The sequence below is a fragment of the Syngnathus leptorhynchus genome, chromosome 20 (genome assembly GCF_054491065.1).
Source record: "Syngnathus leptorhynchus isolate UIUO chromosome 20, UIUO_Slep, whole genome shotgun sequence".
In the NCBI taxonomy this organism is placed as follows: domain Eukaryota; kingdom Metazoa; phylum Chordata; class Actinopteri; order Syngnathiformes; family Syngnathidae; genus Syngnathus; species Syngnathus leptorhynchus.
The window spans coordinates 251,845-271,206 of NC_141214.1; the positions used below are offsets into that span (position 1 = coordinate 251,845).

The following is a 19,362-nucleotide window of genomic DNA, read 5'->3' on the forward strand; positions in this document are numbered from 1 at the left end:
AGTCAGGTATGGACTGGCCGGTCGCGGCAAAATAACCACTGCGTTGTAAATAATAGTCCCGTCGTATTCCAAATGGTCAATACGCAGCGATGGCGCCAATACTTGGCACATACTTAATTAAAAATGAAGTTCTGATAACGGCTTCTTAATGCAGGCGTGTCTTCTCTTTGGTCAAAGAATCTGCTTCATCTTACTGCGGGAATTGGACAAGGATCATAACGACGATGCTACTGCTACTGCGTCTCCTTATTCTTCTTCTTCTTCGCCGTATTCTTCTTCTTCGACGTATTCTTCTTCGCCGTATTCTTCTTCGTCGCAGTATTCTTCTTTGTCGTCTTTTTTTTTACTTTATTTTTTATAAGCAATGCAATAACAAAATAACGCAATAGAAACAAATACAAAAATGTGGAGTTAAATTTCCAGTATTTTGACACTCCTTGTTCCTTGATTGGAGGTTTTGAAATTGAGGAAATGAGGCTATGATCAGTTAAAAGCAGTTTTGCACTACTTACCACAAGGTGTGACATTAGGTAACAAAAACAAAGTTACACAATGAGTAATCACAGCGGTAAATAAATGCACCTTCTTATCTATCAAGAACAAGATGTTTTTGGTCCTAATAATGCTTGATGACCACCAGGTTCTTCAGCATGTCAAACGAGTTTCCGTCAGGCTCCACTGAAATAATACCCTGCGTCGTACTGTGGACTTGAAGAAAGCCATTGCTATCTAGACCCACCACCTCAGCTTCTGGTCCATCCTCACTCCAAAGATGTACCAGACTTCCACTGAAATTAAAAAACAACAACAACAAAAAAACAGGTGACTCCCTGTTTATATCTATCCCACCCTTCGGCCGTATTGAAGCACAAGTGTTTGCACGCTCGCACGATTTTGGAGAAGCGTCATATTGCTTTGGCTGCTGTGTGGATGTCTGATGTTGCTCAATGTGGTCCAAGGAATGCTCAGGGAGTGGATATGAATGAAAAATGAAGGAACAATATGCTAGTAAACGCAATTTCTCCTGCCAAAGTGTCAGCTGTGCTCACCTGTGAAGCCATCTTTTGTAGTAGACTGGCAAAATTGCTTCTGGACCATGGTGCTGAAAGCGCTCTATGAAGGTCTCTAGGCAGCTGACTGTCCGGGCAATAAGCTGTGCACAGTTAAGGGCTTGCAGCTTGCAGTTGTGCTCAATGTTGTATTGCTGGATTAGGTCATTGATGCACACTGTTGGATTACTGTTGCTCACATTGAAGCCACAACCTGGAGAGTACATACATAAGGGGGAAAAAATGACAACGTTTTGGCGTATCAGGGGTTAAAGAAAATAACATCACATTTAAACCGGTACTGATAGAAATATGCACATTTTATTTACGTCTGTGGCCTTTTACAAATGTTTCAGGTCTAAACTCGAAAGAAAAAAAAAATAAACATGATTGGAGTGGAGACCTTGAAGATACGTACTAAACACTGGAAGGCCACAAGGAGAGGGTTACTTACCTATTAGTAAATGAAAAGTTGAACCCATGACAGTGGAAGTCACAAGAACACCTCCGAGCTTCAGCCGACGGCCGTAGTAGATGTCGTTGGGCCACTTCACCCGCAGGTCGATGTCCTGAGGAACATTGGTAAATATAAAAGAAATATCACCATTTACCATGCGTTTTTAAATGATTAACATTTGAATGATAAAGTGAAAATCTCAAGAGACTGTTGCTTTTACTTTAAGACCACCACAGTACTAGTACATACTACAGTCCATACGTGTTGATACAGCTGTGTTTTTTGATACCTCATATCCAGGAAGCGTGCGCACAGCTTCGATGACAGCGAGAGCAGCCAGGTGCTGCAGAAAGGAGATTCTCTTGCCAAGCCTGGAATTCAGCTTTATCTGGACACATAGCGTGAACATGGCACAACCCAGGGGGCTGAGCCAGGCATTTCTTCCCCGTCCTGCAGCGGTGGACACATGAATATGGATGAATAGGGTTGTTGTTGGGTTTGTTTTTTTTCCCTCCACTCCCTTAATGTCATTCATAAATGATGGAAAAACCTTTCTCTTTCAGTAACCTTTGAACTCATTCACTGTTATTGATGGCTACAGAAGTCCAAGAAGATCCAATTCAGCTGGGCTGACAGTGAATGAATTCTAATAATGTAGGTTGTGTTTTTAAAAAAAAAAAAATAATAATAAAATAAAATAAAAAAATAAAAATAATCACCTATACAGTCACAGCTTGCATATACGCCGGCCGGCATAGTCTATTGTGACACGACGTATGCTTGAATAATGTCATCTTGCTGTATCATTTGACATGCAGTGTATGCACACTTACTATGCAGGAGCACTGACTGACCTTTGCCCTGACTTTGTTGAGCAGCTATGCCTATTAAGGCAACATCTTCAGGTAAATGCAGATTAAGTCTAGAGGGAGACAAATAAGGAGATGTTAAAAAGAAAGAAAGAAAGAAAGAAAGAAAGAAAGAAAGAAAGAAAGAAAGAAAGAAAAAAAAAAAATAGTTTGGGATGATCATTTACTGTATATTGTTGAGCAGGTCTTAAAGGTCAAAATGAGGTGAAAGGAACCTCAAATGAGCAACAATTGCACTGTATCCTTACGTATAACTTGAAAAGATGCGAAAACAGATACAGCTCATCCTCCATTTTATGCGCTTCGGTTCTACGACACTTTCCGAGGGCCTTTGTGATATATATTTTTTTCTTCATAGTTTAGGACTATTTCTTATTGATATGACCTATCATGTCTTGTCGATCTGAGGTTGAGAAGTAGACAGAAGCGGATGAATTTATTTGACACAGCCAGCCTCAGGATAGCAGCCACTCTACATGTAGTAAATCATAAACACAAAATATGTGTTACCCTTCAACCAGATCCATGGTGGATGAAACAACCTCCGCATACAGCAAGGTATGCCCCAGCAGAACTGTTGTCAGGTTGTTACCATAGGTATCCAAACAGAAGTTGGCCCAGCTCTGTGACTCGGGCCGATCGGTGACCAGGGGAAGAGAGCAGTCGTGCGCAAAAGCAGCATCTTGTAGCGCTCGACTGGATACTATCCTCAGGGAGGCCTTTGACGTCGCCACCAGGCCGTCTTGGTTTAAGTGCGTGGATAAACACTGAATAAACTTAGCTTTGGCCTCCTGTGTGAAAGACAGAGGAGAAAAAAAGAAAGCTTTTGTACTTACACTTTCAGCAAAGGATAGATGGAAAAACTGTTTTCACCCACACTATTATCCAGGCGCTATCACCGCACAATGTTAAATAGAAGAGGAAAATTGCTTGCATTGTCAAAACAAAAACACGACTGCGGTCCAGAATATGCAAACACAAACGTGTGTGTGTGTGTGTGTGGGGGGGGGGGGTTCCAAAGATCTTGAGAGCCTTACCTGAGAGGTGGCCAGAAGGTAAACTGGACTCATTGCTGTTTTTTTTTGTGTTTGTTGGCAATCGAGGCCAAGAGAAGTCAGGATTTCTGTCAAGACTTGATAATGCAGCGCAGTGTTTACCTTGAACCCATCCAAAGCTTCAGTTGCTGGCTTTTGGAAGTCGCCAACGTTTTCCAGGTGGATCTGCCAACGTGAAATACATAACAAGGGTTCCAAAAATTCACAGACTGAGGTCAAAATATCTGAAATTTTATCACTTCAAATTTCACATCGTGGAGGTTGTCTTTCTGAGATTTGGTGATTGAATGTCAATTAGGGCTGGGGGGGAAAAAAGAGGATCAAGTTGACTTCACAAAATGCTTGACCCATTTCTTTTTTTTTTTTTTTCGTATTTTTTAGTATTTTCGTGCCGCCTAAATTCTATATCATGAAAATGAATTGAATTACTTTTGAATATCTTATTAAACAAATAGCATTTATTACAGAAAAAGTACCAAAATTGGTACTGTTGCGTAGCAGTATCCAAGAAGAATTGGAGCAAATGTGAAAGGTGTCCCTCCTAAATGTCAACATGGGTTGATGAAAGACCACGACGCACTGTGATGTCCAAATTGAGAACTTTGTCGCAAACCGAAGATCCCTGCCTGGCATAAGTATCTTGGTTCATTCCAAATAGAAGCAAATCCACTGATAATAATATGAGAAAGATCTCACCTGGCACAAGACAGCTTCCCCTCCATACACTCCACGAGTTAGCCTGATGATAACCATATCGTTGGAATGTGTGCCATCTTTGATCTCCCCCCAGAGCTCCAATGTCCCTGGTCGCAGAACATCTCTGACAAAGACCTTCCCGCTGGCCAACACGCTCAGCTCGAGTTGTGTGCTGTCCTTGGGCGTGAAGCTCAGTCGACGCACTTCCCCAGGTTGTTGCTCTCTGTTCTCCAGAGAGATGCCTGCAGGGCACAGGGAGGAAGCGAGCCCCAGGACACTCCCACCGTTGCTCAGGTAGTTCAGAAATCTTGTCCGAAACTGGGGGGTGAGCACTTCTTCCTCTGCGAGCACCAAGAGCCTGGAATTTTCCATCCAAGGTTCACTCAGTACTTGATGTGGCTGAAGCGAATATATAATGTACTTTTCCTTGTCGAGACACTCGGTTAAAAGCCGACAAACTGCTCGGAAGCGCTCTTTGCTCCCATTTGTGTAGACCAAAACATTCGGCGGCAGTTTGTGGTCGTATTCAAATCGGCAGCTTTTGCCAAAAGAACCTTTGACATCATTTTCACCGTCGGGAAAGGTCCCATCCTCACTATCCAGACACAGCGAGTCACCTGGGGGCGTATTTGGAATGCTCTTTGCGGACGTATATTTGACAGAGAGGATTGTGCTATTCTCCAGCTCAAGGCATTCAGGGCAGCTCGAGAGGTGGAGCGAGTTCCTGTGGTTATCCATGTGAAGATGATTTTGCTCAGAGTCAGTATCTTGATCCTGACTGAAGTAGGTTGGTCCTGACCCTCTTTGATTTTCTTTGTTCTTCTTTGCACAAGAGTAAGTAAGAAGTGGCTCACTTTGACAGAACTGGGGGTTTTGGAGGTAGGGTAACGTGTGGCAAGACAAAGGCTGACCATTGACACCCTGGTTGTTGATGTCAAACCGAACCGACTTTACATCCACTGGACATTGGCTCAATTCACCAAGAATGGATTCACGGAGGCTGATCACTGAGTAGATCAAGAAAACATAGAAATACAACAACAACACTTTCATGTAAGACAACAATAGTTAACGAACGACAGAGATACATACGGACAATCTTTGATGGCACAAGTCCATTATCCAGTTGTAGGCGATCCTCGAAAAAAGCTGCAGCCAGTCGACCGAAATCGTCAACACTGGCCTGAGCCACTGTGCCGAATGGCCGGCTGGGGCCGCAAGCCGAAGGTCGGCAAAAGTCAGACCACTTGGGCAACTGTGAAAGTTGAAGATCCTGTTCAATCAACTTTATCCGATTGACTGGACAGTGCATGGTGCCTCGACTGAACAAATCCTCATTGGAGAAAAGCGTTGCACTTTTAGACAAGTGTCATTTTTGGACGGAAATAAACCGCTGCGGCTTATCTATGAATTTTTCATGATTTACCTACTTTTGACACTTGAAGCAGTCATCTTTCCAAGACAACGCAACGCGGGGGTAATGTATAAGTTCCTACTTTTGCAATTTCAGTGATCATTCCGACAAGAAACTGGACATTTAATCGGCCAATACGCCAATGATGACGCACAACGCACGCTGCGATGCTCTAAAGTAGGATTTACTCTTCACTTTAGTAAGGAGGAGGATATGAAAACGTACACTGTTTGTTAATAATAATACCTTGAATTCAGCAGCAACAGTAAGTGACTCGTCTCCCAGTTGAAAAAGGACGGGCGAGCGCTGGCATGAAGAGTCCGAACTGGCTGGCAGGACAGATACAGAGGACGACGACGACGACGACGAAGAAGAAGAACGGCTGCTACGGCAAGTGCGGAAGAAGCGCAGGCTGCTTGTCAGCCTTGAGACGCTGTTGACAATCAGCCCTGAAAAACGTTTGTGGAAACGCACCCACAAATACACGTAACACAAGGTTATCAACATCCTAAAACTGTCGCGGAAGGTGTCATCGCTGGTTATTTATTGTTTCCTTTATTTGAGCCACGAAAAAGTGCAAGCTACCAGTTGGTCTGAAGCAACAACTTGCGGGGCGGGCGCATGCGCAGCAGGTCGGCCACGATTGATGACGGACTACGGCAACTATACTAGGACGTAATAAGTGGCTTAGGGTTAGCCAGCATAAAAAAATAGTAGCTATTAAGTTGAAAAGATAAATGCAGTGCTGTGCTTCACTGGTCCTGTGGAAAATAAACGTAAAAAATAAACAGCATCTGGAACATTACTTCAAACCGCCTGGGGAAAAAAATGCAAACATTTTGAAGAAGCGAAATGATGATCTTTATTGTGATGATCAAAAATTGCAAAATACCAATGTTGGGAATGGAAGGTGGGTCAAAATCCAAGTAATACCATGGTTAAAAACATCTACAGTAAACCCTGCCTCTTGAGGTCCTCATATGTTTTTTTATTGACTACATTTCCACTAGAGTCCTCATACTCCTCCTGAAAAACACAAATGTCTGCCATTAGGACATTTCTGCAATCTTGGTCAAGTATTGGAATGGCAAGATCATTCCTTTGTTTTTGTTATATGCTAAAGACGTCAGACCAAACGATCAAATGTGACCCACTGACATCCATCTATCTCAAATGTTTGCCATTCTTACCTCTGTGTCAGGTTGCCAGCGCTCTAAGGCCTTTTGGGACTTCAGTTTTGCCCACACTGGTGTTGAGGGAAAAAAAAAAAAAAGTTGTGAGAACAAACCTACTGACTAACCCTAACACTACAATCCAAAAATGTTGCAACTGGGTTCAACATCAATATTAAAAGACTGTGTTGGGCTGCCTTAAATTCACTGGTGCTGCACGGAGCAGGACAGTACTGACTTTGCCCAAAAATATCCTGAAATCAACATGTTTGAAGTCAATTCCAAATATTTCATATTCAAAAGTCACTTGGATTGATCATTGATATCTTGAGACACATTTTATTTTTAAATTGAAAAGAAAATTCATTTGAGAAATAAAATAATGCCTAAAAGCCTAGAAACAAATTTAAGCAGCTTAACTATTGCTCGTGGTGAGTGCGGTTGAGCAAAACCATGGAGCCAATTTCCAGGAGATGGCTGGGAGTACGACACGGAAGTCCGCATCAAAAGTAACCGTCGGCTCGGGCAATTGTTGCATTGTAAAGCCTGGGCTTGCTTTTCAACAAAGATGTTACTTACAAGAAACAGCATCCTCAATCTGGGTGACATTGGCAAAGTGGGCAGTGTTGGGGATTCCGAGACAACGCATGCCGATCCTCGAAAAAAGCTGCAGCCAGTCGACCGAAATCGTCAACACTGGCCTGAGCCACTGTGCCGAATGGCCGGCCGGGGCCGCAAGCCGAAGGTCGGCAAAAGTCAGACCACTTGGGCAACTGTGAAAGTTGAAGATCCTGTTCAATCAACTTTATCCGATTGACTGGACAGTGCATGGTGCCTCGACTGAACAAATCCTCATTGGAGAAAAGCGTTGCACTTTTAGACAAGTGTCATTTTTGGACGGAAATAAACCATGGAGCCAATCTCCAGGAGATGGCTGGGAGTAGGACACGGACGTCCGCATCAAAAGTAACCGTCGGCTCGGGCAATTGTTGCATTGTAAAGCCTGGGCTTGCTTTTCAACAAAGATGTTACTTACAAGAAACAGCATCCTCAATCTGGGTGACATTGGCAAAGTGGGCAGTGTTGGGGATTCCGAGACAACGCATGCCATGGGCATGTCTCCATTCCTATCCAAAACACAAATACATATCAAAATTATTTTTGCCTCGGAGTGCCATTACGACAGTGAAAAAAATAAATGATTCGTCGTCTCATCACATCTCCTATTACACAAGAAAAAAAAGATCGACTACGATTAACGTCAGGTGTCAAGGATAGCAGTTTGTTCAACCATTATTCTGTAAGAATGGTTTAAGAAATGCCCCCGCCCCCCCAAAAAAAAAAAATCATGCCACAAACATTTGAGTGAGAGTCATGAAAGTTGACATAATTTGCTTTCATAGGCCAGATAAAATTATGAGGTTGGGCTGGATCTGGCCCCAGGCCACCTTGACATGAATTCTACATCCTAGTTCAAATGGTGTTGACTCGGCACCAGTATGGTTGAGGAGCAACGACCGGTAACATGGGTCATGATGTTGCCAGCCAGCCAGCCAGCCAGAGGTCAACATTCTCTTGAAGTACAACAAAAAGTCAAAGAAGGAATCTTTGCTTGATCAGAAATTACCGCAAAGTGTCGCTGAAAGGCTTTGGGTCCTCGGTAGGTGTAGTTTCCACAGATTTCACAGTTGTAGTTGATATTCAGGCCGTGGAGTTTATAGAGCCAGTACGGAATTGGCTGGAAGAAAAGTCAAAGCAAAAGCAATGCTTGTGGGCTGATTAGGAGCTGGATCAATTAAGCCGCTTTGCATGTCATTCCAAACTATTATTGAAAAATTCAAAAGACAATTTCAAAATTTTACAAATACAAAAATCTAACTTATATCCTTTTAATGTACAATTTGGGTGGTGATGGGAAAATGAATCCTCAAATTTGAGTCATGGCCCAAATACCCTCCCCACTCCTCTCAATGGCACTCTATCCAACATTGGGCTGAAAGCGCACACTGACTTGCCATTTCTTAAACCATCAGAGGAGTTAAAAAAAACATACTGTTTTTTAAAGCCAATTTTTAGGCTTTCTTTTCCCATCACGACATAGAAAAATGGATGCTTATTAGACTGCATGAGCATATTTAGAAACGCCACTGCAAATGACTTTTTCAAAGTGTAAATACATCAACTATTCAAGCATCTGGCAGAAACAGACCAATTATAAACCACTAAAGTTTCTTCTTTAACAGGCTTCAAAAAGTATTGGAAATGTCTTTGGTCAAACCCATTTTGACATTCTCATTGTCCAGTACAGCGAGTAAGCTTTTCTACCTTGCCATCCCAACCCAGGGGCAGATTTTTAGGGTTGTAGATAATCTCGTTGTCTTCGTCTTCGCTTTCACTTTCGCTGATCTGCTCCTCCTCCTCTTCCTCACGTTCCTCTCCAGTTCTTGCTTGCTTCCTCTGCACATTCTCGTGAGTAAGCTGTCTCTGCTCCTACAAATTCAAATAAACATGCCAAACTTGTCGATGACTAATTCTCTTCAAAATATTTGCTGACGTTCTCATACTTACACCAAGAATTTCAACGTATTCATAGAGTTGAGCTTCCAAAAAGGCAATTTCCTTGTTTCGTTCGGTGTCTCTGCAGGTAGGGTGAATGGAAATCAATTAGACAGTAGTTAGAGCCACTTGCGGCGCACGCACGCACACACACACGCGCACACACACACACGCGCACACACGCACACACGCGCGCGCACACACACACACACACACACACACACACACACACACATCGTTATTGGCGCCTCCCTCATGTATGGTTTCCAAACACATACTTCTTAGGACCTTTCACTTTGGGATTTTTGGCAAACAGCGATGGATCCAGCAGCTCCAAAGATTTGCCTTTGGTGCTAAAGAGTCGCTGAGCTCTCTCTTCAAGAGTCCTGTCCAAAACACATGGGACCGGACACAAAATAAAGACACATTCAACTGTTGCTCAACCATTTGAAATTGGGGTAGAGTTGGCACCAGTGTGTTGAAGGCATTCTCACCCGCCACATTTCAGTCCCAATGCCAGAAGAGCAGACTTTAATCTGTCCAGACCCAAGGAAGCCAACTCCTGTGTGACAGGAATAACATACGGATGGATATGCGGCAGTGAAACGACACATCTAATGCATCTGTCGTTTACCTCCCAAGACGAAAAAGCCGAGAGATCCAGGTGAGCTCCGGCGTGCGTCAAAGCACTACTGGTCTCTTTCTGTGATCAAAAAAGCTCATTCAAATAACGAATCACACTCCGACAAGCAAGCTTCAAGCAAACCTACAGGCCACCCAGGAAATGTGCCCGTCTCCCACTTTTTCTCAAAGTCGGACAGCACTTTGTCATACAGGTCATTTTGGTCGAGTAGAGGTTTGACCCGATCTGTGTAGTCCTGCAGATACTCCAGAAGCATCTCCAAATACCTGCAAGAAATACAAAAGCACGGTCCACGTCTTGCATACACACCGATACCCGCCTTTAAGCACTGACATTTCCTTTTGTATCATTACTTTTTGTATTCTGCATTCTTTCTGTCTTTGGAGATGTCAAAGAGCTGGTCAAACGATGACAGGTAAGTGATGTACTCGACTTTCTGTCAAAAGAAATAATATACACGTACTGGCGTGAGTTTGCGTCATCGAGTAAGATGAATTTTGCAAAATAAAAGAACCTCGGCTGCTTTCAGGTTGATGTACTTCAGGTAGCAATCGTGGAGGTCGAGGTAGCGGCCATATCCTTCTTCATCTGTGAATTCCACTAGGTCTGCAACAATGGATTTGCACGCACATTAAGATCTACAAAGGCGTGCGGGCGGCCCTTGGAGAAAAAGACTGGACACCCGTGAGCTAACTAACTCCCGTTCGACTTTTATAAAGGTTAGGACGCAGTGCAGTGGAAAATATTGACACTTACTCTGAGCCTCATCACTCGGGTTGTCTCTGGCTTTCATCAGCTCTTCGAATTCTGCAGACATTGGAATGGAAATCTACAGGCATAGCAATCAAATCAATCGTTTTGGGGGAAAAGCGCATTCCATTACTTCCATCATCTACAATTATGGATCGCTTACTTCATTCGGGTGCTTCCTGTGAAACTCCTTTATCTGTTTAAGTCTGTCATAGAACTCTGCAAATTCATTGGGCCCCGAGATGGCAGCGAGCTCATCCCTCCTCATTCTGTCAACATAGAGGGCAGGTGGGCATAAATTCTGAACACTTCAAGAAAAATGGATTGACATTTTACCATAGAATTACAACAACAACAACAACAAAGAAGAAGTCATCATTTATAAGTCTGGGAAAACAAACGTACCCATCTTTGTCTTCATAAGAGTCTCTGAGATTGGCACTCACTTCCATATAGCGCTACAAAAAAGAAATGAGAGTCAGCATACATGCAAGCAGCAGATATGGCAGCCTTGGCAACATTGGGGTACTGGCACGTGGGAATTTAAGTTGTTGTTGTTTTTAATGAAGGGCAGCAGATTAAAAGCTATTTTGACAAATGAAATGGCAAATCCATCTTGGAAAGGAAGTACGCTGTGGCTGATGTATGGCTTCATTCATGACTAAGGATGGGGGGGACAAGACACAAATCACGGGAGGCAAGTCGTCTGTCTCATGAGCTCCAGTCCACGAGACCGCGACGGGATTTGAGCTAATTACCCAAGATCAATTTGACGGCTTTCAAAATATGATCGCAAAGTAGTCCAGTGCAATCATTGCGTGCGTGCGTGCGCTCTCACGCGGCCGGCCAGGGTGTAGATATAAAATTGACCGGTCAACACCAAAACAACACCGGTTATGGCAAAATGGCCATTCAAATCAAATGAATAAGTTCAAAAACAACTACTTACGTCCAACATGGCTCTTGTCCTATGATCCGAATTGATCTGTTCCCGCAACTGTTGACAGAGTAGCGTTAAAATAAACAATCATACTATTTATTTTAACATGTCCCGAGTACATGATATTGTAGCTATACAATCATGCTAACTGTAGCATCATGTGGGAACACCTCACCGTCGATTTCTTGTGTAACACTTCTTTTGTTTTCGCATCCATTAGCCTCTCCTTTTCTTCATGATAGCGACGTTGCTGCTCCAAAATTGTTTCCATGTTTTGTACAATAGCGTAATGCGCACTTAGTACAGGCAAATGAGTAACGATATCACACAAGGCAAGGTACTTCCATAAAACGCGGTATCGCGCACTTAGGGCCGACCGTACTTGTTCTTGACGGAGTTTAAAGGAGGTTAACAAACATCCATCCGGTGCAATATCGCCATCTACTGGAGCGGCCTTTTCTGCGAGGAGCCCGGCCATTTAGAGGCGGAAATCAGAACTTAATGTTAAAAGAATACACTACAGTTTGAATTAGGAAGAACTACCTAACATGGACGATATTACTTATGCGCGCCGTATTTTTGTAGGCACTTTCCAGGTACCACATGTGCAGTTTGCTTGCATGAATGTGTTTTGACCAAGTGCGACCGCCCGCTCTTGATCCAAGATGGCCCTAACCTTTAGCGCGCACACGCACGCACGCACGCCTCAGATCGCGCAGTCGTCGCAGATCGCGTCTTGACACCCTCTTCAAATTGCATGCTGGGAAAATGTGCGTCCTCTTTCCGGCTGGCACACCATCGCGTTAGCTAGGTACTGTGCAATTCCCCTAACTATCATCTATGTCCATCGCATGTTATACGTGTGCATCCTTTTACTAGGTGTTCGGCGTTGTGTGCACGTTAGACTTGTGAACAGGTGCTGCTGATTATTTGCTGTCAGAGACTTTGTTTTCTTGTCATAAAAGTCACATTTGTTGATGCTAATGGCTTAGGCATATTAGTAAGCGGCGCGCTACAGTCATTAAAACAGTCCTCCTTGAACGTTGCTCTGAGAATGTCAAAAACGGTGGTATTTGGTCATGTTATTTTTAATCGATCAGTCACTCGTAGCCCACGTACAGAGCATAACACGACGCGTTGATGGGTCAAAAGAGAAGAGTGTCCGTCGAGACTAAGCGGTTCAGGGTTAGTTGATAGGCAGGCAGGTCAGTTGTGCAGGAAGCTAGAATGACTGTCATGACGAAAGTGAGACGCATGATGTGATCAAGTCTTGATTTCAGTCCTTTTCCTTGTTGCCAGATAAAACAACATGGGGGCTTATCGCTACATGCAGGAGTTGTGGCGCAAGAAGCAGTCAGATGTGATGCGCTTCTTGCTTCGTGTGCGCTGCTGGCAGTATCGGCAATTGTCAAACCTTCACCGTGCTCCGAGACCTACCAGACCCGATAAAGCCCGTAGGCTGGGCTACAAGGCCAAACAAGGTAAATGAAAGGAAGTGGGGACCTTGCCATCAAGTAGAATGTCTCCGTGCCAATTTGAACTGGCTTATGACAATGGAACAATGGTTTTGTTCAAACAGGTTACGTCATTTACCGAATCCGCGTGCGCCGTGGTGGTCGTAAACGCCCCGTGCCCAAAGGTGCCACTTACGGAAAGCCAGTGCACCACGGTGTTAACCAGATCAAGTTTGCCCGCAGTTTACAGTCCACTGCCGAGGTACGTATACATTCATCGAGAGAGCTATGTATATCCACGTATACATTTTGCACTGAGGCGCTCGCTCGACTTCCTGCTGTATTTGTAGTGTCTAATAAATTGTTGACTTTTTGTTGTTGCAGGGCCGCGCCGGCCGGCATTGCGGCGCCCTCAGAGTGCTGAACTCTTACTGGGTGGGTGAGGACTCCACCTACAAGTTCTTTGAGGTGATTTTGATAGACCCGTTCCATAAGACGATCAGGCGCAACCCAGAAACCCAATGGATCACAAAGGCTGTGCACAAGCATAGAGAGATGCGCGGCCTAACCTCTGCAGGAAAGAAGAGCCGTGGGCTGGGCAAGGGTCATAAATTCCACCAGACCATTGGAGGTTCCCGCCGGGCAGCTTGGAAGAGGCGCAACACCCTGCAGCTGCACCGTTACCGTTAGAGCTCGTGTCTCTGAATCTCTAAAACAAATAAAGAACCTTCGTTTGCCAACCTGCTGTGCTCCCTTGTGCTACTTCCACAGATGTGAGGGCGGCCAACTGTTTTTTTTTTCTTTTCTTCCACTGGGTTTGGTGTATATAAGTAAAATTGTAGCACAACAAACTTAACTTCTGCTTGGTCTGCTCTGATCAACTTTTCAGTGGGACATATCTTTTCACAATTTAGGTTTTGATACATTTTAGACTTCTCAAATTTGATTTGGGGGACACGAAAGTGGGCTGAACATTGGCGCATTAAAAATGATGACGTGATTTGAGGGCTTTTGGGGGATGAGATTTATGACAGCATTTTGGAGCTTGCTTCCCGTTTTTCCATCTCAGCTCATCTACATCACCAGAGCGGGCGGGCAGGCAAGTCGCGCGTATCGTTTTCATTCTCGCACGACACGGCCGGCCTGGTGACTGCCCGCACAATGATCCATCCCAGCCACCGGCGCACAGATTTCCAGCTTCGATCAGTGCAGCTGATAATCACTACTTTTCCCCTGCCTGCACTGATTGGTCGGCTGAGCGGAGCACTCGGGCCACCTATCACGGAGAAGCGGGAAGGGCGCTGCCGTTGATGGACCAGCAAACATTATTTAAACAAAAATAAGGAGGCCTTTTATGACCGTTTTTTGTTTTATTGCTAGAAAAAATATTTGAATTTTAATACAATCCATTATACCACTAAAACATTTCCTATACGACAATGGCAAAAATAGGTCATTTTTGTGTTAAGTGGTATTGTTGCTTGTGCTGAAAGTAACTAATGTAACTTGTAATGTACCTTAGTTACTTTTCAAAAGAACTTTAGATCAGTGAAGTAACTACTACGTTACCTTTTCAAGGTCACTGGCAACAAATGTTTAACAATCCTACTGTATCATCAACAAGACAAAGAGGACCTATGCTAAGAGCAGGGATGGTGAAAGATGAACTCCGCAGCAACAACACAAAGTAAAAAAAAAAAAAAACAGCAACAACAAACAAGAATGCTATCTATCCAGTTACTCACACAGAAAGACACCCACCCAATCACCAAACTACTCACTACAGTTACAAAATGAAATCAGCAGTGCATCATGTGAAAGTCCCATCTATTATACACCATTCAAGTGCTCACACATACATTGTTTGCAATGAGAATCCTCCAATCAGTCCTCAAATACCTCCAGGAACAGAGGAGGGAATAACTCAGTGGGACACTCCACTTTCATGAGAAGGAATCGGCTGGCGTGGCAGGCGCCAATCGTTCGCAGGTCTGTCACCTTCATCAGCAGCTTTGGCCACAAATGAGCGACTTTATGTTTGCGATAGTTGATGTAATGTTCCAAAGCCAGCAGGAATTCCTCTTGGCAGCGTTCGATCCGCTTCACGCTACTCAAGCCTGGACGATCTGAGGAGAGAAAGCAGCCTTTCAGGGCTTGGACTGTATAACGGAGGCAACAATGGAAAAAATATGAACGTAGCATTTTTTGGGGTTCGGAAACCACTGCGGTCCAATTTTAGAACGACAACCTGCTTTGCACTTCAACCAAAGGCCACTGCAAGCAAACTCGAAATGCAAAACCACTCATTTTTGGGGCTGACGTTTTCAGACATGAGGCTTACCAGATGAAAGCAGGATAACCGCTTGTAAAAGAGCCACCTCAGAGTCATCCAAGTTAAAAGAGGACAGCGAGACGCCAAGGTCGAAAATGGCATCCGACACCACACCCAAGCCTCCGTTCCTAAGTTGGCCTCGTGTGACTGCCATCTCTCCGTTAATTGTCAGCGTCTCGCTCTCTGGATCGTAGCCAACGGCGGCGCGCAACGACATGACTTCCATACAGCAGCCTTTCAGCAGGATGATCTGATCTTCACACGGCAGCTGTCACAAGAAGGGAAAAGCAGCTATTTCCAGATGATTTGCTTTTCAAAAAGTGCAGCGGAGGCACGCAAATGTCTAGGATAGACGGCAGTGGAGTTTCTAAAAAAGTGCAGATGCTTCCTATTTTTTAAGAAGGGTGATGTGCAGAACTGCCGTAACTCCAGGGGCATAAAATTGATCCGCCACGGCGTGAATTTATGGGAAAGCGTAGTAGAAGCTAGGATCGGGGGGAAAAAAAAGGCAACATTTGCGAGCAGCAACGTGGATTCGGGCCAGTTGGGAAGTGGAAAATTGCTTGGTAAGTATGTGCGCACACAAAAAAAATCTGATCTGGAAAAGTATGGGCGTTGGAAAGTAGAGGTATCACTGAGGCTCCGGTTTGAAAAGTTCCTCATATAGTGGCTAGCGTTGTCGTGGTCCCCAGTCTATCTGGGCACACCCAGACAATAAAGCAATGGCATGATTGACACTTACTTCAAATGTGATGGATCGGGTGGCTGCACGTACCTCAGCAAACATAGGGAGCTTTTTGGCGAAGTCCACCACTCGTGTTATGGCGGGGCTGATAATTGTTGTCAACTGCCTGAATGCCTCTAAATCCACTTGAGGGCTATTTCCGCTGGATGAATGACCAATGTTTGCAGGCTTAAATGAAAAGACAACAAGGACATGTTGGACTCTCAAACAGTCAGTCAGAGAAATAGACTGCAGTGATTTCTTTCGTCAATCGGAGGTGGGCAAAGTCAAATCAAAATGCTACACTGGATAAAAAGCAATTGCAGTCTATATATGGTCAGGTGAGAGGCTGGATCTCTTTCTTCTTCTTCTGCTGCATGTCAGGTGTGCGCCACCTGACGCGGTATGGCTAAGTCCGTTTTTTGACGGGGGGGGGGGGAGAAAAAAAAAAAAAAAAAAAAGACGGGCCACGCGTCATTACAGTCTGTACAACTCTGTTTTGTCATTTTTCTTCTTCTTCGTTTGGCTGCATGTCAGGTGTGCGCCACCTGACGCGGTACGGCTAAGTCAGTTTTTGACGGCGTTTGGCTGAAAGACTGCTGAAATACAGAAAACTAGAGCACAGTACGCTCGTTCTTTTCTCGATGCCAACCGTACGCGAGAGAAACTTTGACAATTCATTTGAGACTGGCATACTTGAAGATGGAATCATTGCCGCTTTCGGCCACCTGCGCGGGCGGTGTACTGTCGTGTGTTTGACCTGATTAACTCAGTTTCAGCAACCGCGGCTGTTGCGGGAACAGAAAACACCAAAGGACGACAAAGGTTTTACAGAGTGCTGCGTCGTACCTGGATTTCCTTGCTCGCATTCTGGTCAGAGGTATGGAATAAATTGCGTGTGATTTCATTAAGAAGCATGCTCTCCTCCACCTGTCGGATAAGCAACAGCGGGTGTGACGTTGAAATGAAGGACAAACAAAGAGGTGGTCCGAAAATCAGAGCGACTTAACCTCAACTGCCGATTGAAGTTGAAGACAGGCAAAATGAAGACGTGAGGTGAGGTGAGGTGACAAAGCGCTGCGCAGTGCAAATAGCACATGATGGCTGGCACAGGAGGACGATAGCTATCTCTTACCAAGAGTTTGCGCTTCTGCTTCCAGTAATTTCCTTGAGCATTTGTGGCCATATGGGCCTCAGTAATCATGCGAATGAGGTCCCACTCCTTCTGCGTGGGCTCACGTTGGTCCAACAGGGATTTTTGGTGCTCCTCCTTGCGGCGACGCTCCCGGTTCATCTCGATCAACTTGCGCTTGGCCAGCCGCTTGCTCTCATCCAACACCACTTGAAGAACAAGGAAGGACAAGCGACACCGCAGTGAATTCAAATGTTTAAAAGATGATGTTATTTGTCAACTTACAGTCGGTCGCCATTCCGACGGCAATGCATTTGTTGAAGCGACACTCCTGGCACTGGTTCCTGGTCACCTTGTCGATGGCACATTTTTCCTGGTACTTGCATGTATAGCTTTGCTTCAGGTCTTTCTGAATTGTCCGCCTGAAAAAGCCCTAGACAGCACAAGGTACGTACGTAGGGATTGGGTGAGTCTTCCATTTGCTCGTCCAATCAATCCGTTGTTTACCTTACAGCCTTCACAGGTAATGCAACGATAATGATAGCCTGTGGCTTTGTCCCCACACACTACGCATAGCTCGTCTTTGTCCATGTAACTCGGGATGTACCCTGGGGAGGGGGGCGGGGAGGGGTGGGGGGGGAAGCATTGTTAGCCTCGACCTGACATATACTCCTGCCAAAATATCCTTGCCTCGTCCTACTGGAGGCTAATTTGACTTTGGCCTTCTTTGGTTTCGAGCAAAGTCCCTCCAATGTGACTTTTATCTTTAGTTTGACAGTAGACGAAAACTGGCACTTGCAAGCTACTCAAACTTTGAGCCTCTTTCCAGACGCCTGCAAATTGTGAAGTGAATTGCCTTTGGTTCTTGGCCACCATGAAGTGCTTGTATCTCAGAAAAATTGGGGATTTTTCACAAGCGTTTGAAATTCAGTTGCTGCTTTGAATGCGTTTTAAGAGCAACTTTTTCATTTCAATTTGCTCCCTTTGCAATTATTATCTGGCGCCAACCTTCTGCTGTCTCCACATCCAATCAATAATAAGCCAATCAATAAGGAATCCTACTGCATGACGCCAGGAGTTGGATTTATGCTGAGACTTAAATCCCAGACATCATTGATCAAAGAGTCATCCCTAATTAATAAATACATGAAAAAGGTTTCAGAGGACATCAATAATGAAGCCAGCCGTTGCAGGTTACCCTACCTTTCTTGATGGGGGAGCCTTGCATCCACTGCACATGCGAGAGGTCCGATTTCATCTCGGAACAATGCTCGGGCTGATGATAAAAATGATTGAGCGGGATCTCCGTGCTGCAAAAGTCACTCTTCAAAGCGGACGGGACACAAGCGTGTAAATAATGATTGCGCTGGCTCGACAGCCAAACGTGCTCCAGGCACGGCGGATGATGGTGAAGAGGTTGGGCTTCGCAGTGTCCGTAGCCCGGACCGTCGCCGGCGTACACGCAGTCTTCTCCGCCGCCCTGAATTGTGTAGTCGCCAACCATAGAGTGATACATCTCGGAAATGTCTGCTATGCGGCGAGTCATCCTAGAAAGAGCGAAACACGGATCAAGTATGTCAGCAACGAATATGAGAAAAAAACAACAACAATGGCACTCATAAGAACATTCAACAGAACATAACATTAAACATAGAGGAGGATAGGATCAGAATCAAAATCTGCATCAAGCCTCAAAAACCAACCACCCCCCCTAAAAAAAATAGCATGGGTTAGGATCAGGTTCAAAATCTGCATCACGCCTCAAAAACCAAGGCCAAAAAAATGGCGTAGAAGATTCCAACCTACCAGAGCAAAGGTTTGAAGGTTTGTGTCCTCAAACGTCCAGCAACGTCACAGGCCACAGCAAGTAACTGCTCATACGCTTGCCACTGCCGCTGCCACCACCACCACCACACGGCCGAATTGAGACGTAGAGCTTTATGACGACGTACAGCCCTAATCTCACACTCCACAAATCCTTGATGTGCCACAGACCATGTCACAGATTAAGACCTTTGGCAGGACTCCCTCCGATGCTAAATAGCCACTTGGAAATATTACAACGCAATATGAAACAAAGCAGACAACTAAGTCAACCTCATATTATCGAAGAAAGGAG

General features: G+C 44.7%; 4 protein-coding genes and 1 long non-coding RNA gene across 7 annotated transcripts; 2 read left to right on the top strand and 3 right to left on the bottom strand.

The window, feature by feature from the left end:
* Nucleotides 1-189: 189 nt before the first annotated feature.
* On the top strand, nucleotides 190-2,259 carry LOC147040583 (uncharacterized). The gene is made up of 3 exons (XR_015062899.1): nucleotides 190-822; nucleotides 1,406-1,631; nucleotides 1,807-2,259. It is a non-coding gene; the product is annotated as an uncharacterized LOC147040583 (long non-coding RNA).
* On the bottom strand, nucleotides 617-6,158 carry hlcs (holocarboxylase synthetase (biotin-(proprionyl-CoA-carboxylase (ATP-hydrolysing)) ligase)). Of its 2 annotated transcripts, none has more exons than XM_085900718.1 (10): nucleotides 5,787-6,158; nucleotides 5,219-5,381; nucleotides 4,127-5,133; nucleotides 3,533-3,595; nucleotides 2,886-3,166; nucleotides 2,361-2,428; nucleotides 1,796-1,956; nucleotides 1,504-1,618; nucleotides 1,050-1,263; nucleotides 617-788 (listed from the first exon to the last, which is right to left on the bottom strand). In XM_085900718.1, exons 1-10 carry the CDS (start codon nucleotides 6,045-6,047, stop codon nucleotides 617-619), a joined length of 2,505 nt encoding a protein of 834 aa, XP_085756844.1. In that variant the 5' UTR covers nucleotides 6,048-6,158. The 2 variants fall into 2 exon arrangements, with proteins under 2 accessions (XP_085756844.1, XP_085756842.1); XM_085900716.1 differs by having other exon boundaries at nucleotides 3,413-3,595.
* Nucleotides 6,159-6,377: 219 nt separating this feature from the next.
* On the bottom strand, nucleotides 6,378-12,238 carry sf3a3 (splicing factor 3a, subunit 3). Its single transcript, XM_085900859.1, has 17 exons — nucleotides 11,777-12,238; nucleotides 11,611-11,658; nucleotides 11,067-11,119; nucleotides 10,825-10,930; nucleotides 10,668-10,740; nucleotides 10,426-10,517; nucleotides 10,265-10,347; nucleotides 10,039-10,177; nucleotides 9,903-9,971; nucleotides 9,763-9,830; nucleotides 9,547-9,654; nucleotides 9,281-9,350; nucleotides 9,038-9,202; nucleotides 8,340-8,450; nucleotides 7,749-7,839; nucleotides 6,731-6,786; nucleotides 6,378-6,566 (listed from the first exon to the last, which is right to left on the bottom strand). Exons 1-17 carry the CDS (start codon nucleotides 12,077-12,079, stop codon nucleotides 6,489-6,491), a joined length of 1,713 nt encoding a protein of 570 aa, XP_085756985.1. The 5' UTR covers nucleotides 12,080-12,238; the 3' UTR covers nucleotides 6,378-6,488.
* Nucleotides 12,239-12,265: 27 nt separating this feature from the next.
* Nucleotides 12,266-13,795, top strand: rpl15 (ribosomal protein L15). Of its 2 annotated transcripts, none has more exons than XM_085900861.1 (4): nucleotides 12,266-12,412; nucleotides 12,901-13,082; nucleotides 13,181-13,317; nucleotides 13,440-13,795. In XM_085900861.1, exons 2-4 carry the CDS (start codon nucleotides 12,911-12,913, stop codon nucleotides 13,743-13,745), a joined length of 615 nt encoding a protein of 204 aa, XP_085756987.1. In that variant the 5' UTR covers nucleotides 12,266-12,412; nucleotides 12,901-12,910; the 3' UTR covers nucleotides 13,746-13,795. The 2 variants fall into 2 exon arrangements, with proteins under 2 accessions (XP_085756987.1, XP_085756988.1); XM_085900862.1 differs by lacking the exon at nucleotides 12,266-12,412 and adding an exon at nucleotides 12,453-12,517.
* Nucleotides 13,796-14,419: 624 nt separating this feature from the next.
* Nucleotides 14,420-18,789, bottom strand: thrb (thyroid hormone receptor beta). The gene is made up of 8 exons (XM_085900706.1): nucleotides 18,447-18,789; nucleotides 17,751-17,851; nucleotides 17,529-17,676; nucleotides 17,247-17,452; nucleotides 16,961-17,041; nucleotides 16,163-16,300; nucleotides 15,397-15,655; nucleotides 14,420-15,181 (listed from the first exon to the last, which is right to left on the bottom strand). Exons 1-8 carry the CDS (start codon nucleotides 18,787-18,789, stop codon nucleotides 14,940-14,942), a joined length of 1,518 nt encoding a protein of 505 aa, XP_085756832.1. The 3' UTR covers nucleotides 14,420-14,939.
* Between the last annotated feature and the right edge of the window lie 573 nt (nucleotides 18,790-19,362).

Excerpts from the sequence above, each read along its gene's own strand:
- rpl15 (XM_085900861.1), top strand. The coding sequence starts at position 12,911 with ATGGGGGCTTATCGCTACATGCAGGAGTTGTGGCGCAAGAAGCAGTCA. Across the intron at positions 13,083-13,180 it reads GGGCTACAAGGCCAAACAAG|GTTACGTCATTTACCGAATC; the intron begins GTAAATGAAAGG and ends TTGTTCAAACAG. Across the intron at positions 13,318-13,439 it reads GTTTACAGTCCACTGCCGAG|GGCCGCGCCGGCCGGCATTG; the intron begins GTACGTATACAT and ends TTGTTGTTGCAG.
- thrb (XM_085900706.1), bottom strand. The coding sequence starts at position 18,789 with ATGACTCGCCGCATAGCAGACATTTCCGAGATGTATCACTCTATGGTT. Across the intron at positions 17,042-17,246 it reads AGCAGAAGCGCAAACTCTTG|GTGGAGGAGAGCATGCTTCT; the intron begins GTAAGAGATAGC and ends CTTATCCGACAG. Across the intron at positions 16,301-16,960 it reads ATGCGAGCAAGGAAATCCAG|CCTGCAAACATTGGTCATTC; the intron begins GTACGACGCAGC and ends TTTTCATTTAAG.
- hlcs (XM_085900716.1), bottom strand. The coding sequence starts at position 6,047 with ATGTTGATAACCTTGTGTTACGTGTATTTGTGGGTGCGTTTCCACAAA. Across the intron at positions 3,596-4,126 it reads GGGAAGCTGTCTTGTGCCAG|ATCCACCTGGAAAACGTTGG; the intron begins GTGAGATCTTTC and ends TCACGTTGGCAG. Across the intron at positions 3,167-3,412 it reads ACCTTCTGGCCACCTCTCAG|GAGGCCAAAGCTAAGTTTAT; the intron begins GTAAGGCTCTCA and ends TCTTTCACACAG.
- sf3a3 (XM_085900859.1), bottom strand. The coding sequence starts at position 12,079 with ATGGCCGGGCTCCTCGCAGAAAAGGCCGCTCCAGTAGATGGCGATATT. Across the intron at positions 10,518-10,667 it reads CCCGAGTGATGAGGCTCAGA|ACCTAGTGGAATTCACAGAT; the intron begins GTAAGTGTCAAT and ends CCATTGTTGCAG. Across the intron at positions 10,348-10,425 it reads TCAACCTGAAAGCAGCCGAG|AAAGTCGAGTACATCACTTA; the intron begins GTTCTTTTATTT and ends TTCTTTTGACAG.